This window comes from Heteronotia binoei, chromosome 3 (assembly GCF_032191835.1).
Source record: "Heteronotia binoei isolate CCM8104 ecotype False Entrance Well chromosome 3, APGP_CSIRO_Hbin_v1, whole genome shotgun sequence".
Lineage (NCBI taxonomy): Eukaryota > Metazoa > Chordata > Lepidosauria > Squamata > Gekkonidae > Heteronotia > Heteronotia binoei.
The window spans coordinates 174,905,895-174,922,689 of NC_083225.1; the positions used below are offsets into that span (position 1 = coordinate 174,905,895).

Consider the following 16,795-nt stretch of genomic DNA (forward strand, 5'->3'; position numbering starts at 1 on the left):
GTTTGGGAACTTCCTGTGCTTTATCAAAGTTGACTGACACTTCCCCTTGCTCCACGCCACCCCCAGAAACTCCTGGGGGGGTTGAGTTCAGAGGCTTGGCACCCCTCTCCCACACTAACCTGGATCATGTGAAAATGGAGTCCTCTCAGTTTTCAAGAAATGAGAGCAGGGACTCACTCTCCATCTCAGGGGAAATAGACAGAATCAGCCACCCCCACCTTCAGTTACCTGCCTTCCGTATCACCTTCAAGCACTAGCTCAGAACCATGTTGATTGCTTGCTAGGATTTACGGTAACCGCCCAGCCGTAAGAACTCTACATTGGCTGAATTGCACCAATGAGGTATAGTCCTAATACAACAATGGTAACTTCAGACTGAAAACTGAACTAATTTCCACTCTTCTTTCCCAATGCAAAGAATTTCTCCATGGAGGCAGGAAAGCTCATAGGCAGTGATAACCAGCATACCCACAGAACACTAGTCTGCAGGTTGGGATCTTTCCTAGCCTCCTATTTAAGACCCTTTACATAAAGATCTTTTAGCCTTGTACTGAATCAGTCCTGTGGTTCCATTTAAAGATTAAAGACAACAATCTGGGGTTTGCTAATTCTAATTTACTTACCAAAATAAACATCTGAAGACCAAACTGTGAATTTCAAATACGTTGATTTGTAGGAAAGAAACGTTGTGTGCTGAATTGCTTCCTTCTAATGCATGTTTTCTTGAAAGCTTGCTTTTCATCACTAAATTCTGGTTGCAACATACAAATGTTGATCACTGCAAATGTTTATCTTCATCATAAAGGGTTTTTCAAAAAAGAAACATCTCCTTTGCAACGTGTTTCCCATCCTGCCCCTCTCTCATAGTTCCTAATGTTTCATGTCCCATAAGTCATTGCTAGCTTCCTAAAGGAAGCTGTAGAAACCAGTACTTTTAAAGGAGGACCATACACACAGATAACTTCCATCCTTTCAGATAGTCAGAACACTATGGCCAGCCAATCCTGAAAGCTTCCAACTCAGGGAATATAATGTGAATGTTCCATTTGCCATGGGCCAAACAATCACATGAAAACATCACAGCAGAAAGCAGAAACCCCCTGATGGCTATATTGTCTAGAATGGAAGTTATCTGTGTGTATGGTCCTCCTTTAAAAGTGCTGGTTTCTACAGCTTCCTTTAGGAAGCTAGCAATGACTTATGGGACATGAAACATGTTGAAAATGCCTGTCTGTTTATGTCAGTCATTTTCAGCTTTTCTAACTTTAGAAAACCACATAGACTTCTCCTATGACTGCCAATCCCCAGGTGGGGGTAGGGGGATCCCCCAGTTTGGAGGCCCTCCCCCCCCCCACTTCAGGGTTATCAGAAAGCGGTGGAGGGGATGTTTGCTGGGCACTGCATTATTCCCTATGGGGACCAATTCCCATAAGGTATAATGGAAAATTGATCCGTGGGTATCTGGGGCTCTAGGGGGGTTGTTTTTTGAGGTAAAGGCACCAAATTTTCAGTATATCATCTGGTGCCTCTCCTCAAAACACCCCACAAGTTTCAAAGATTGGACTGGGGGTCCAATTCTATGAGGCCCAAAAGGTGGTGCCCCTATCCTTCATTATTCCAAATGGAGAATATAAGAACATAAGAGAAGCCATGTTAGATCAGGCCAATGGCCCATCCAGTCCAACACTCTGTGTCACACAGTGGCAAAAAAAAATTTTTATATATATATATACACACACACACACACACACACTGTGGCTAATAGCCACTGATGGACCTCTGCTCCATATTTTTATCTAAACCCCTCTTGAAGGTGGCCATGCTTGTGGCCGCCACCACCTCCTGTGGCAGTGAATTCCACATGTTAATCACCCTTTGGGTGAAGAAGTACTTCCTTTTATCCGTTTTAACCTGTCTGCTCAGCAATTTCATCGAATGCCCACGAGCTCTTGTATTGTGAGAAAGGGAGAAAAGTACTTCTTTCTCTACTTTCTCCATCCCATGCATTATCTTGTAAACCTCTATCATGTCACCCCACAGTCGACGTTTCTCCAAGCTAAAGAGTCCCAAGCGTTTCAACCTTTCTTCATAGGGAAGGTGTTCCAGCCCTTTAATCATTCTAGTTGCCCTTTTCTGAGAAGACATTTAAAAGGCATGCGGTCCCTTTAAATGTGACAGCCAGAGCTCCCTTTGGAGTTCAGTTGTGCTTGTCACACCCTTGCTCCTGGCTGCACCCCCGAAGTCTCCTGGATCCACCCCCAAAGTCCCCAGATATTTCTTGAGTCGGACTTGCACATTGCACATTGGCTGTCAAACCCCTGTGCTTGGTCAGTCGTGTTGAGGAATACCTGATCAGCGTCTTACACCCTCCCTCCCGCAGGGTTCTTCAGTTTGAAGACCACTGTCTGATGTGATTCTCCAAAGCATGAATAACCAGCAATAGGCTATAGCAGTGTGCAGGCCTGGGGAATCCTGCACATCTGCTAACCAGACTAAAAAAGCCACGACCCTTTTGTGAGCTTAGTCCCACAGGCATTCTGGGATTGCAAACCATTACCAACCTGTGCTCCGTAATCTCCCTTAGTTTAAATCTGCTCTGCAGCATGTCGGAAAGGCAAAATCAAATGGCAGCAGACACATTTTTTGAGGATTAGGCGCTTCCTGTGCGTGGCCGTGTGTGTTTTAATATTTTAAGCCGGCTTCTCAAACTGGTAAACAATGCGCTGCTTCCACTGGTGGATGGTGTCGGATGACCTCTTTTACATGCCTGATTATCCTGTCGTCTTCTATAATGCCGTTAATATTTCTTTCTCATCGGCGGTAGGATCAGCTAAGCGGTTACATTTTGCCCATTCCTGGGTTACTCTTGGTTTCGCATCCCACCCCCGGCAATAAATGTTGACATTAATTTCTGTAGATTAAGCTAGTGAGGTATTGTTAATTTATTCATAGTTGAAAGGGATCTGAAAGGGAAGGGGGAGAGACCGTTCTCTAGAACAGAGGAAAAGAATACACATCTTGTACGGCACGGAGCCCTGATCTTTCATGGCTATTTGTTTCACACCGAGTAATGAATGCCCCGTCCTGATTAACAATTTTGACCTATTTAAAGCTGCACTGTTCCACTGTGTTCTTATTTTGCTTCCTGGACAATGTGAACCACACATAACACTTTATGACCCATCAGCTGCAGTATTCGTGGAACACAGATCATCGCTGCATGCCAGCATCTGGAATCAAAGCCACAATGAGGGGTTTCTAAACTGACTCGCTGTCAATACTGTCAATACGACAGAGGGGAATCTTGTAAGTCAACAGTTTAAATAGGGGGAAATGGTTCGTTTCCCTTAACGTACCAAGGGAACGCTACAACAAAATGGGTCAAAATTAAACAGATGTTTACAGAGAAAGGTTTTTTATTTCTTCCCCTTGATTCCGTAGAGATTTTTGATCTCAAAAGCAAGTGGTAAGAAGCATGTATTATGTATTATCTGGTAGGCAAGTGAGACTAGTCTTCTGAGGTTGCAACAGATCCATTGCATCTAGCCCGCCTCCTACATTATACACTCCTCGGAGAAAGCAGAAAACATGGATACTCCCACTAAGCAATGCTCGTTGGCTAGTTTTAATGCTGATCTTTAAGCAGAATTATCTTTCCATTAGAAATCCAGGCCTCAAATAAAATAAAATACAGACTGCGGATTCGTTTAGAAGAAAAGAAATGGACGAGGCATGGCATGGACGGATTTAAAATTAGAGCCCAGGTTCAAAGAACAATCAGCTTCAGACGCAAGTTGTGGACTTTGATGACACTGCTGGGGAACCTGATGGACCCAGGGTTGCCTGACTCTGAGGAGACACCCCTTGCAGCTGCTCACCAAGGCAACAATGCATATGGTGCCTGCTGGTCAGCTCTTTGGTAATGACTTGCCATTAGCAAAGATTTCAGGTTTTCACGGCTGGTAACATCATTAGGGTTTGTAGAGTCTTTCGGGATCAAGTGCCGTGTTCTACTAGAGAAAGTTTTCCTTCCAGATGTTTCGTTCTCAGCTGCGGAGAACATCCTCAGTGGCGTTGCAGCCAGAGCAGGCGCTCAGACCTTCTTGGCTGCTGTGCATTGAGTGGGGCCAGGGCTGCTGGAGAGCTGCTATTTGTAGGCTGGAGGGGGTGTGATGAAAGGGCAATTGTTTTGTGGATGTGCCCATTGTTTGGTGGGACTTCCTGGAAGGGTAGTGATAAGGAAACTGGCGGTTGAATGTGACCATTGTTCTGTGTTAATTGCTGGGAAGGTTGGAAGGGGTTTGAAGATAAGGAAGACGGTTGTTGACTGTGCTGATTGTTCTGTGGAATTTGCTGGTTGTTCTGAGACTTTCTGCAATTTATAGTCTGTAGGGTGTTTTGCAGAGCTGGGTACTAAGATTGGTGGATGAAAATGCCTTCTTCCTTTCTGTTAAAATTGTGCTGGTGTTTGTAAATCTCAATAGCTTCTCTGTTCAGGCGGGTATGATAATGTGAGACCGTAGAAAGGACTTCAGTTCATCACACCCCCTCCAGCCTAGAAATAGCAGCTCTCCAGCAGCCCTGGCCCCACTCAATGCACAGCAGCCAAGAAGGTCTGAGCGCCTGCTCCAGCTGCAACGCCACTGAGGATGTTCTCCGCAGCTGAGAACGAAACGTCTGGAAGGAAAACTTTCTCCAGTAGAACACGGCACTTGATCCCGAAAGACTCTACAAACCCTAACTTGCCATTAGGGTTGCCAATCCCCAGGTGGGAATAGGGGATCCCCCGGTTTGGAGGCCCTCCCCCCGCTTCAGGGTTACCAGAAAGCGGGGGGGGGGAGGGAGGGAAAGAACTGCTGGGCACTCCATTATTCCCTATGGAGACCAATTCCCATAGGGGAGAACTGATCCACGGGTATCTGAGGCTCTGGAGGGGGGCTGTTTTTTGAGGTAGAGGCACCAGATTTGCAGTATAGCATCTGATGCCTCTCCTCAAAACACCCTCTGAGTTTCAAAAGGATTGGACCAGGGTGTCCAATTCTATGAGCCCCAAAGGAAGGTGCCCCTATCCATTATTTCCAGTGGAGGGAAGGCATTCAAAAAGTGTGCGGTCTCTTTAAATCTGATAGCCAAAACACCTTTTGGAGTTCAATTATGCTTGTTACAGTCTTGCTCCTGGCTCCACCCCCAACGTCTCCTGGATATTTCTTGAATTGGACCTGGCAACCCTGCTTGCCTTTTGACAGCTCCCTGCTTGAGAATCAGCTGGGAAGCAGCCTTGAGCCAGGGGTGGGGAAACCAGGGAAGGAATCACAGCTGAGAGGCGGGGGCAGGGGGGCACTTTCCACAGGAATTATTCAAATCAAATGGGAGTTCCAGAGAAGTGGAGCCGCCAATAGGGCTGGCCCTTCATAAGGCAAAGGGAAATCAGCCAAGGAGGACACGAGGGCTCTTGCTCCTCAAGAACAAGGTCGGGAGAGACATGGCCACCAAGGGTGAAAAAACCCCTTTTCTCTCGGTCTGAGGACTGTGGGAGGGCATGCAGCTCTCTCTGCTGGCAAGGATCCTCTGGATTTGGACAAGGCCTCTACAGATACGTATGATATAAATCAGGGATGTCAAACCTATGGCCCGGGGGCTGAATCAGGCCCCCGGAGGGCTCCTATCAGGCCCCTGAGCGACTGTCATCTGCTTCCTTCTCCGTCTCTCTTGCTTCCTGCATCTCAACTTGCTTTTCAAGGCTTGCTCAATCACACAGGAGCTACTGAGCAAAACCTCGATTTTCTCCATTGGCTGAGGCTCCTCCCTCTCCTGGTCCCCTGGGGAGGGAGGGAAAGAGCCAAAGCTTCCCCTGGATCCCATGGGAGAAATACAAAGAAAGCACCTTTAAGACCAACAAGTGCTAATGTTTTAAGCATGTTTTATTTCAAGCTTTTTTTAAAAAAAAACAAATGTTTAGTTGTGTTTGTCTGTGTCCTTTAAAAAGTTTTTATCTCTGCTATCTAATCTTAAATAGGTACACATGTAGCCCGGCTCAACACGGCCCAGCCTGGCCCCACGAGGTCTCATTTATGTAGGATCCGGCCCTCGTAACAATTGAGTTCAACACTCCTGATATAAATGGTATTAGGATTATTTATTAAAAACCCGTCTAAACCCCCTTTCTCTAGCCAGAGGATCCAGTGCAGATTACAAAGGAAACTACTTCATTGATGACATCGAGACTATCAAACAATATCCCAGCAGTGTAAAACAGCAAATCCAATTCAGAATTACAGAAATAAAACTTAAGTCATGAGCAGTACTCTTTTTCAAATATGGGCAGCTTTCTCCCTCTCTTCCTTCCCCAGTTGCAGCTAGGGATGCCAGCCTCCAGGTGGGAGCTGGAGATCTCCCGGAATTACAGCTCATAACCAGAACCCCTGGAGAAAATGGATGCTTTGGAGGGTGGACTCTAACGCAGTGTACCCCGCTGGGGTCCCTGTCCTCCCCAGGCTCCACCCCCAAATCTCCAGGAGTTTCCCAACCTGGTTCTGGCAACCCTACCCCCCATCCCCCACCAGTGGCCAAGGGAGACTGGCAATTCTAGTGGCAGCCCGTTCCAGGGTGTTACCTGATATGAAGTTTTTATATAGCACTTTTTGTAGGGTTGCCAACTGCCTGGAGAAAAAAATGCCCTGTGGAGGCTTAATGGGATATTGTTTATCAGGTGATGTTATTTTTCCTCCATGCTACAGAAAGTGTCAGCTATCCATTTCTACTACACATTAAGCTTCTATAAAAGGGGCAGGTCATTTTTTTGCCTTCCAGGACTCTTGGAAACCTTAACTGTAGAATGTTCGGTGTGTGTCACATAAAAGTCTACTAACCCTAAACTTCTGGCATTCAAGATGGTTTACAACGTTACAATAAAATGATAGCGGTGTCAGAGCATTAAACCGCAGCAATAAAAGCAGCAGCATCGACAACCATAATAAAAACCAAAACTATTAAAATAATAGTGCAATAACCATCCCAGGAAAATATAAAAACACACACAATATCTCCCCTTCATGTTGTTTCTCTAAACTTGAAATGACTTCGGGAAGCTGCTCTTTGCTCTGCTAGGAATAGTTGAGTGTTCTGATGTTTCCCCATAAGATTATCGAACAGGAAAAACAGTGGCTTTCCTTGGACTTTCCAAGTTGAGAAAACCATGTTGGAGGGAAGGGTCACTGTCCCAATGCAAGTTAGGCCCATAAACATCTGGGGACTCAGTTCTAAGCACAGAATTCTGGGTACACATCTGCTCAAAGGTTCTGGTGGTGACCGCAGGATGCGGGCAGAAGGACTTTGTCACCACGTGAAAGCAACGCTTGAGGATGGTTTTTGCCTTTTATAAACTTGCAGGAAATCCTAATCACAAATCCTGTCAAGCCAGTAGGCTGTACCAGGTTCCATGAAAATAAGGTTGGCGAGGTCTTTGGGTAACTGGGGTATGTGAGCAAGAGATGAATGCAGCACTCTAAGTACATTTCAGATTAGTCCTCTTTATGAAGCGTTTAAAAGGTTGGCCTGTCTGGAACGTAATACTTTAGCTGAAATATAATGCACTGCTTGGCAACAACCTAGTTATTCCCTGTTAGGCCTTTGAAAGAGTGTTGACGGCTGAAGAGTGTTGAGTGTTGACATTCACAGGCTGCCTCAGAATTTCAGAGCAAATACAGAATTAATCCAAGATGGCATAATGGGCTGGTACCAAGCTTTTGTGCAGAAGTGACATTATTCATCATGTGAGCAACGTCGTGATGCGATGTCTCCCCAGAGTCGAAAACGACTGGTGCTTGCACAGGGGACTACCTTTACCTTTGAGCAACGTTTTATTTCTTGTGTCAGTTCGACAGCACATATGTATGTTGTATAAGGTTGGCAACTCTGGGTTGGGAAATTGCTGGAGATCTGGGGATGGAGGGGGGGGGGCGGGAAATTGCTGGAGATCTGGGGATGGAGGGGGGGCGGGAAATTGCTGGAGAACTGGGGGGGGCGGTCTTGGATGGAAGAAAGACTTTAATAGGGTATAAGATGCAGTTTGGTGTAGTGGTTAAGTGCGCGGACTCTTATCTGGGAGAACCGGGTTTGATTCCCCACTCCTCCACTTGCACCTGCCTTGGGTCAGCCATAGCTCTGGCAGAGGTTGTCCTTGAAAGGGCAGCTGCTGTAAGACCTCTCTCAGCCCCACGTACCTCACAGGGTGTCTATTGTGGGGGGTGGAAGGTAAAGGAGACTGTGACCGCTCTGAGACTCTGAGATTCAGAGTATAGGGTGGGATATAAATCTAATATCTTCTTCTTCATCTTCTTCTTCTGTAATGCCAGGAGGAAATGGCAGCTTTAGCGCCAGCATCTATGGTATACTATGGAATGTAAGAGAAACAGACGTCTGAGAGTAATATTACATTGCTGCTGAGCTCCCTCCCTAGGCACCATCCCCAAATTTCCCAAGTCTGTGTTAGCAACCCTATTGCTGAAGCATTATGAAGAAAGAGGGAACAGTTACACTTCAGTTTGGTGTAGTGGTTAAATATGCAGATTCTTAGCCGGCAAAACCAAATTTTATTCCCCACTCTTGCACATGCACCTGCTGATGTGACCTTGAATCACTCACAAGTTCTCACAGAGCTGTTCCTCTCAAGAGCAGTTTCTGTCAGAGCTCTCAGCTCCACCTTCCTCACAGAGTGTCTGTTGTGGGGAGGGGAAGGGAAAAGAGATTGTAAACCACTCTGAGACTCCTTCAGGTAGTGAAGGGAGGGGTATAAATCCAATCTCCTCCTCCTTCTTCATGTGAATCTGGAAGGCAAATTCCTGTCAGCTATATTGAATGGGCCAATTTGTCCAAGAGAGCAGGAGACAGTGTGTGTAAGAACACAGCGATGACAAGAAACAAAGGCAGAAAGAGAAGGTGGATGACCTAATTATTGTGTCTACCCATTCATTTATTACTTACTTCTGTTCCAGGGATTTCTATCCCACCAACGATCAACAGCACAATATATATAAAAAAGGCCATTCTTGTCACCAGTGTTCCCTCTAAGCTGAGTTAGCATGAGCTAGTTTATAGATTTTCAGCTCACACATTTTTGTCTTCGCTCAGGAAGGATGACCCCAGAGCACACTAATGCGATGAAATTGCTGAGCAGACAGGTTAAAACGGAAAAAAGGAAGTACTTCTTCACCCAAAGGGTGATTAACATGTGGAATTCACTGCCACAGGAGGTGGTGGCGGCCACAAGCATAGCCACCTTCAAGAGGGGTTTAGATAAAAATATGGAGCAGAGGTCCATCAGTGGCTATTAGCCACAGTGTGTGTGTGTATATATATATATAAAATTTTTGCCACTGTGTGACACAGAGTGTTGGACTGGATGGGCCATTGGCCTGATCTAACATGGCTTCTCTTATGTTCTTACTCTGGAGACTATCGATGTCATGTTAACTATCTCGACTCTGTCAGAACTTCTCATAATTTTTTACTGAACCAGAAAGGCAATACAATGTTAGCACACAAAAGTCATTATAAAGCCTCTTCTATTGGATGAACGCCACTGAAATAAAACAAGCCACTGTGCAAGGACTGTAGACTATGCAGACATTTGAAGGACACATTCTAGTGTCCTGGCCCTACTGGTGGACCTCCTGATGGCGCTTGGTTTTTTCGGCCACTGTGTGACACAGAGTGTTGGACTGGATGGGCCTTTGACCTGATCCAACATGGCTTCTCTTATGTTCTTATAAAGTAACTCACAACTTTAATGCCAGTAGCTCACAATGTGGAATCTTTGTTACAAGACTCTGCAGCTTAGAGGGAACATTGCTTATCACCACTGCCAGACCAAACAAATTGAGGAGGGCGTTCTATAGGTAGGGGTGCCACCAGCATAGAAAAAGTCCTTTCTCCTATAATCCAACTGAGATCTAAAGAGCACAAAGAGGGTCCTGAAACTCATCTGAACTTTGGAATCATTATGTAATCATCATTATTATAACACATCCACACCAACTCCAAGCAAGTACTCTGCGTTTTAAAATGTCTGATATCATTGCACTTTCTCACTATGGAAAATCCTCAAATCATTTTTATAACCTGAGGAACTCAAAGACCATCGTGGGTCTGGGAGATAACAGCAGTGGCAACAGAATGGAGATCCCTGTCTTGGGAATTGTGGCAGATAATAGATACTTGTTTCACTTAACTCCCAAGCCCTTGGGATTTTGGAAGTGCTACCAAATTTTTGAAAAGTAAATTAATGAAATAAACACTGAGAAGAGCAAAATGTGCTGCCAAGACCTGGCTTTTGTTGCCTGGAGACTTCCTTCTTTCACAGGAAGAATTTGGAGCATAATTTCTGTTGAGCAGAATGAGAGCAAAGATCATTGGGGGAAATGATGCCAGTGCCGTCTCTACCAGGTTTGTGCAGAAGAAAAGCATACAGTAGAAGGAACAAGCAGGTCATATATTATAGCCTGTAAATGTTCACATTTTACAGAGTTTAGCTCCGATAATTGTTATGCTTATGTTCTTATTTAGCCACAGCTTATTGTTGGAACTCTCTGTCTGGGGCAGTGATGCTCTGTATTCTTGTGCTGGGGGGGCACAGTGGAAGGGCTTCTAACCCCACTGGTGGACCTCTTGATGGCACTTGTTTTTTTTTGTCCACTGTGTGACACAGAGTGTTGGACTGGATCGGTCATTGACCTGATCCAACATGGCTTCTCTTATGTTCTTATGCTTACATTGGAATTGTGAGCCGAGGGTGAAATCTTATAGGGTTGCCAGCCTCCAGACAGAGTCTGAAGATTTCTCAGAACTACGACTGATCTCCAGAGATCCATTCCCTTGGAGAAAATGGCTGCTTTGGGGTGTGGGTCGTATGTCATTATACCAGCCGAGATCCTTCCCCTCCCTAAACACTAGGCTTCAACCCCAAGTCTCCAAGAATTTCTCAGTTGAGAACTGGCAACCCTATAATACAGCTTTTGTTAGAGTTAGATCATCTTAACTGTGTTCCTCCCAAGAACTCTGGCTATGACAGCTATTCTGTGGGTCAGGCTAGGCTGAGAAAGGATGATTGGTCTAAGGTCAGTAAACTTTAGGGATGCCAATTCTGAATTGGGGAATTCTTTAGATCGGAGGTATGTGGAGGTGGGATAGTGGGGTTTTGAAAGGGGAGGCCTTTCCTTCATGAGGTACAGTGCCGTAGAGACTACCTTCCAAAGCAGCCATGTTCTCCAGGAGAACTGATTTCTGTAGACTGCAGATCAGGTGTACTTTCAGGAGATCTCCAGTCTCCATCTGGAGATTAGCAAGTAAGCTTCATGGTTGAATGGGGGCTTCACCTTTGCAGGCCCCTATCCCCTACCCCACACTAGCTTGCTAATGTTAAGCTTTATCTGTTGCTGTTTATCTCTGACCAAATCTCAGTATCTATTTCTCCATCTGTTAAAATGGCAGAAATAGTTATTCATGTCAGGGTTGTAGGAGTACAAATAACACAAGGCTTATCAGCATTAAGGTGGTGTAAAGATGGTTGAAAATATACTGCATGATGCATTTTTAATTGCTTCAGTACATTTCCTTCAGTTTAGCTTATATGATGTCTTTTCATGTTAAAATGTATCATCAGTCTCCCCACACAGGTGGTGTGTGTGTGTGCCATTTTGAGGGACTTGAAGGGACTTAGAAAGATGACTGAGGGATTGAGTTAAAGCCTTGGGCATATAGATTTGTTTTTAAAAATTGGCTTGCCAGTTTGTCTCAGAAATGTCACTCAAACTTAAAAGAGGGGGAAAGGCAGAACCTGAGATAAATGTAGGATGAAGTCTTTGAGACATCCCAAGATATTGACTGTGTTGCTATGATATCGCAGGTACCTGGAAATCTAGTGAGGAGGGGATAATCTTTTTGTCCCTCCTCCATTGTCTCAGCTTTTAGAGTTCCTTGGAATATTCATGAACATCCCAAGGAGTAAAAATTTCATCACAAGAAGCCTAGAGACAGAAGAGGCTGTTGGAAGGAGCATGGAAGCAGGACATTTGCAATGGCAATCAGCTCTTATAACAAGTTGTTAAGCATGTGTACCAGCAGGAGAAGATCTAGCTTGAAGTTCAGCGGCATCTTAGAGACAAACCAGATTTTCAGGATATGAGCTTTTGAGAGTCAAAGCTCCTTTGTCAGGTACAAGTAGGAATGAATCTCCCTGGATCCTTATATTTCAGTCTGAAGGTGGGAGCGGTGTTGCAAAGAAAGTGGGGAAATGTGTGTTATCAAAGGTATTAAGACTGTTCTATAGACAATGAAGTTCTGTGTGCACTGTATTAGTGGAGCCTTGTAGGGTGTGTTTGCATAATGCGTGTAATTGTATGGATGTGTGAGCACAAGATGGTGCAAATAAAAAACATGGATTTTCAGATAGATAGATAGATGATAGATAGATGATAGATAGATAGATAGATAGATAGATAGATAGATAGATAGATAGATAGATAGATAGATAGATAGATAATTTTATTTATATCCCGCCCTCCCCGCCGGAGCAGGCTCAGGGCGGCTAACAACATCATTCAGTTATACAAAAAACAAAGTTACATTTAACATTAAAATTCTGATAAGTTTAAAATTAATTAATTAATTAAGTGATAAAAGTGCTAATGCTATTTGTTCTTTTATGATGGCGGTAATCATTAGCAATTACTTTCTTCGTCAGCGAAAGCCAGTCGGAAGAGGAAAGTCTTGCAGGCCCTGCGGAATTGTTCAAGGTCCCGCAGGGCCCGCATTTCCTCTGGAAGTTGGTTCCATAAGTTCGGGGCTACAGAGGAGAAGGCCCAGTTGTGGGTGCATTGCAGCTTCACCTCTCGTGGTCCGGGGGTGGTCAACAAGTTTTTTCCAGCTGACCTCAGTGCTCTCTGGGGTTCATATGGGGAAAGACGGTCCCTAAGGTAGACAGGTCCTCGACCATATAGGGCTTTAAAGGTAATGACCAGCACTTTGTAACGAACCCAGTATACAACTGGCAGCCAGTGCAGCTCGCGCAGTCCAGGCTGTATGTGCTCCCATTTAGGGAGCCCCAGCAACCGTCTGGCCGCTGAGTTCTGCACCATTGGGAAGATACTGGGAAGTGCAAGAGCAATATAAGAGTCTTGCAGATGGATTGCCAGAGTCTAGAGCTCAGTAAGAAAAACTCATGTTCCATTGTCGGGCTGAGAGTCTGTTGTAATGTTTCCGTTGCTCAGTCATTTATTGCACTTCACACCCAGGATAACGAATGGGTTTAGTACGTGGACGGTCAATCTGCTTTAGGTTACCTTTCGTTGTTGTTTCAGCCCAGTTAGCACTAACTGACAAACACCAGAGCCCAACTTGTGATTCTTTTAATCTGCTAAAAAACATTTCCATGACTCTACATACTAACTCACTGCCCACTTTCTCTATATTTAGGACTGCTTGCCATCCCATACTTTTGTCTGATGAAGCGTGCTTAGAGCACACGAAAACTTACATTCTGAATAAAACTTTGTTGGTCTTAAAGGTGCAACTCGACTCTTGCTTTGTTCTACTGCTCCAGACCAACACGGCCCACCTGGATCTGCTTTATACTAAGTGAGCTTCAAGGTCAGTGCTGCCTGCTTTGACTGGCAGCGGCTTTCCAGGGTCTCAGGTTGAGATCTTTCCCGTCAACTGCTACCCAATCCTTTTAACATCAGATGCCAGGAATCGAACCAAGTTCCTTCTGTTAACAAAAGCAGCTGTTCTACCACTAACCCAAAGCCCCTCAAATGTCTATAGTGGACAGAAATTGTTTGTGAATTAATGCACCCAGGTTGTAGGCACTGTGGAAGAACTGTGGTATTTTGAATGCCTGCTAAAGATCATTTCTCTCTCTCTCTCTTTTCAGCTTCAGGGTTCCTTGAAGAGAAAACTGGTAGTAAATCTTTCACCAGCCATCAACAAGAGATCTAATGGCATTGCTGATAGCACCTTCCTTGATATCAAGAGGGTCCGAGTGGGAGACAACAATCTTTCTGCGGCACAAAGCGGGCACTGTGGTAACAACTGCCCTAACCAATCACTGTTGGGAAATTTGACAGTTGGACAAAGTTCTCAAAGGAAAGTCAACAGCCCAACAAGTAATGCCCAAGCAAATGCAAATGGGATGTTTAACATGGCTCTAAAAGAAGTCAAGAAAGAACCAGGGGAAACCTTCTCTTGTAGCAAACATCTGGATGGTCAGCCATCACAGGGCAATACTTTCCCCAACAGGTATGGAGAAGATACAGGTGAACAACTGATGGATCCAGAACTTCAAGAGCTGTTCAATGAACTGACTAATATTTCAGTGCCTCCCATGAGCGATCTTGAACTGGAGAATATGATCAATGCAACTATCAAGCAAGATGAGCCATTTAATATAGACATTGGGCAGCAGGTCCAGAGAGCGCCCTCAGCCAGATCTTCTTCACTGCAGATGGACAAAATAGTGATCAAGCAAGAATATTCCCCAGTTATGAACCAAGGTTCTGTGGGATCACCTCAGATGAGACCTTCTTCTACGGGTCCAGCCTTCACAATGTCCAGTTCTGCCTTGTCTGCCTCGTCACCAATTCCTTCAACACCCCAGACTCAAACGCCTCCATCTCAGATGTCTTCAGTTTCCAACCGACCCATGCCCAGCTGGCAAGAAGTTTCTCACGCCCAGCAACTGAAACAAATAGCTGCCAATCGGCAGCAGCATGCCTTGATTCAGCAAAGCCAGCCGTCCACCTGGCCCACATTGCCATCCGCAGAATCTTCCCCAGGACCGTTTGTCCAGGAGAAGATGCCAAACTCTTCTTTCCATCAGCAGCAGTTCAGCTCACAAAGTTCTGGAATGCCTGGAATTCCAGTAAATGGGAATCAGTCAAAGGGGATGAACAGCTACATCTACAGGACAACCTCCATGCCCCAGGGAAGCTCCATCAACATTGTAATGCAACGGAAGGCTCAAGACCTCAACCGAGGTTACATCAGCAATGCCCAGCTGCCACTGGAAGAGTCTCAGAACAGTGTAAAGCCTTTGTTCCATTTTAACTCGGAGCAAGTAAACCAGCAGATGCCTTCTGTTTTGGGGGCCCAGAACAAGCCTACCATTCTGCACTATACACAGCAAGCAGCCCAACAACAACAGCCTAACTCAGCAGCTGTGCAACCACAGACACAGCAGCAGCAACAACAACCACTGCAGACACAACAGCAGCAACAACCCTCCCAAGCTCTCCAAAGCCAGCCTCTTCAAAGGCCTCCAAACATACCCTTAGCTTTACAGCAAAAGATAATGCTCCAGAAGATGTTGAAAAGTCAACCGGTTGCGGGAATGCAGTATCCTGTTCCATCACAACATCAACTGGTAAGGTTGTTTTCTAACGCTGAATCTGTTGACGAGTTGTTAAAATGCAACATGTTCTCCTACAGGGTGTGAGTCCTGATATTTCAGTTCACTGGCAACGGATGACATCTGACCTAAGGGCTCAAGGTCATTGCTCCATCCTCAGGATCGTTCCTCCACCTTAAGTGGCTTTTTTCTTTGGAAGGAACTTCGTTAAGCTTGAGAAAGACTTTCAGACTTTGCTAAGTGGTAAGGTGGGCCATGGGCCATTAGCTGCCTGTGTGGGGTGAGCAGTCATCATAGTTGTAATTGTGAACTTTGTGTCATTTGCAAGAACTGGGCCTTAGTCATTTATGACAAAGCATTCCTTGCATTTTTGCCCAGTGTGGGTCACTGCCTTTAGTAAGCCTGTTTGGTAACATTCAGCATATATACTGTTCAGCATATACATAATGGCCTCCAAAGGGTTAGCATAAGAAATCGGTTGGCATAAGAAAACCACAAAAGACATAGATGCATGGATCCTGTGAACACATTCTGTGCACTGAACAGCCTCTGCTGCACAGTATGCTTCCTTTTCCACTAGCGTTTTCGTTGCACAAGACCAATGTTTTTTGATGAGCCCTTGGGGCAACAGAAGTGCTAGTGGAAGAAGAAGTGTGCTGTGCAGCAGAGATTGTCTAAAGAAGCATTTCCAATCTTGTGGGCCCTGATCCAAAAGTGGGTCCCAAATCCTGTGAAAGTGTCTCCCAGACTTTTGTAGTTTTATTGATTTGTACAAGCTCAGTTTTTTTTCAGTTGGGTTACCATACCAAAAAGGGGGACCACTGGTCTACAGCATATGAACACATGCATAGGAGTCAAGCCACAGGACACAACTTAGAACCCTGTACTCACGCTTTAAGGAGTGTGTGTGTGTGTGCTAGCAGAACTTTTTTATTTTTTGCACACAGGTACACATGTGCATACATTCACAGTTATCCCGCAGCTTTTTATCAAATGTTGAAACTCCCCATGTTTTTCTTAAAAAAAAAAAAATTGAGGTCAGAGCTGCATTCAGTATTCTCCTGTATATCAATTTTCAGGCAATTTCCTATTGAAGAAGTTATAAGCCAGTCTTGGAAAAAAATGTTTTTGTTGTGAGAATCTTCATTGTTTAATTACCTGTTAAGTGCTATTGTTACCTCTGGCAGCAACGGCTGTTTCAATGCCATTTTTGCCTGCTTAGGGCTTCTTTGAACTTCCTGAATTACTTCCATGTGGGCTTCCAGCCCATGAGGGGTCATGTGGTCATTGAGATGCCAATGCAGTGCTATACAACCAATACGTTTTTGCCAATGTGATGATGTCACTGAAGTGCAGTAGTTAAGAACAGCGGACTCTAATCCAGAGAAATGGGTT

At 45.0% G+C, this 16,795-nt stretch overlaps 1 protein-coding gene across 1 annotated transcript in view; it reads left to right on the top strand.

Annotated features, from left to right (window-relative positions):
- The window catches only part of MAML2 (mastermind like transcriptional coactivator 2), a 241,205-nt gene that overhangs the window by 161,840 nt on the left and 62,570 nt on the right, over window positions 1-16,795 (top strand). Inside the window, exon 2 of the mRNA XM_060234913.1 lies at window positions 13,928-15,415. Coding sequence (XP_060090896.1) covers window positions 13,928-15,415 — 1,488 coding nt within the window. The remainder of the gene's footprint in view (window positions 1-13,927; window positions 15,416-16,795) is intronic.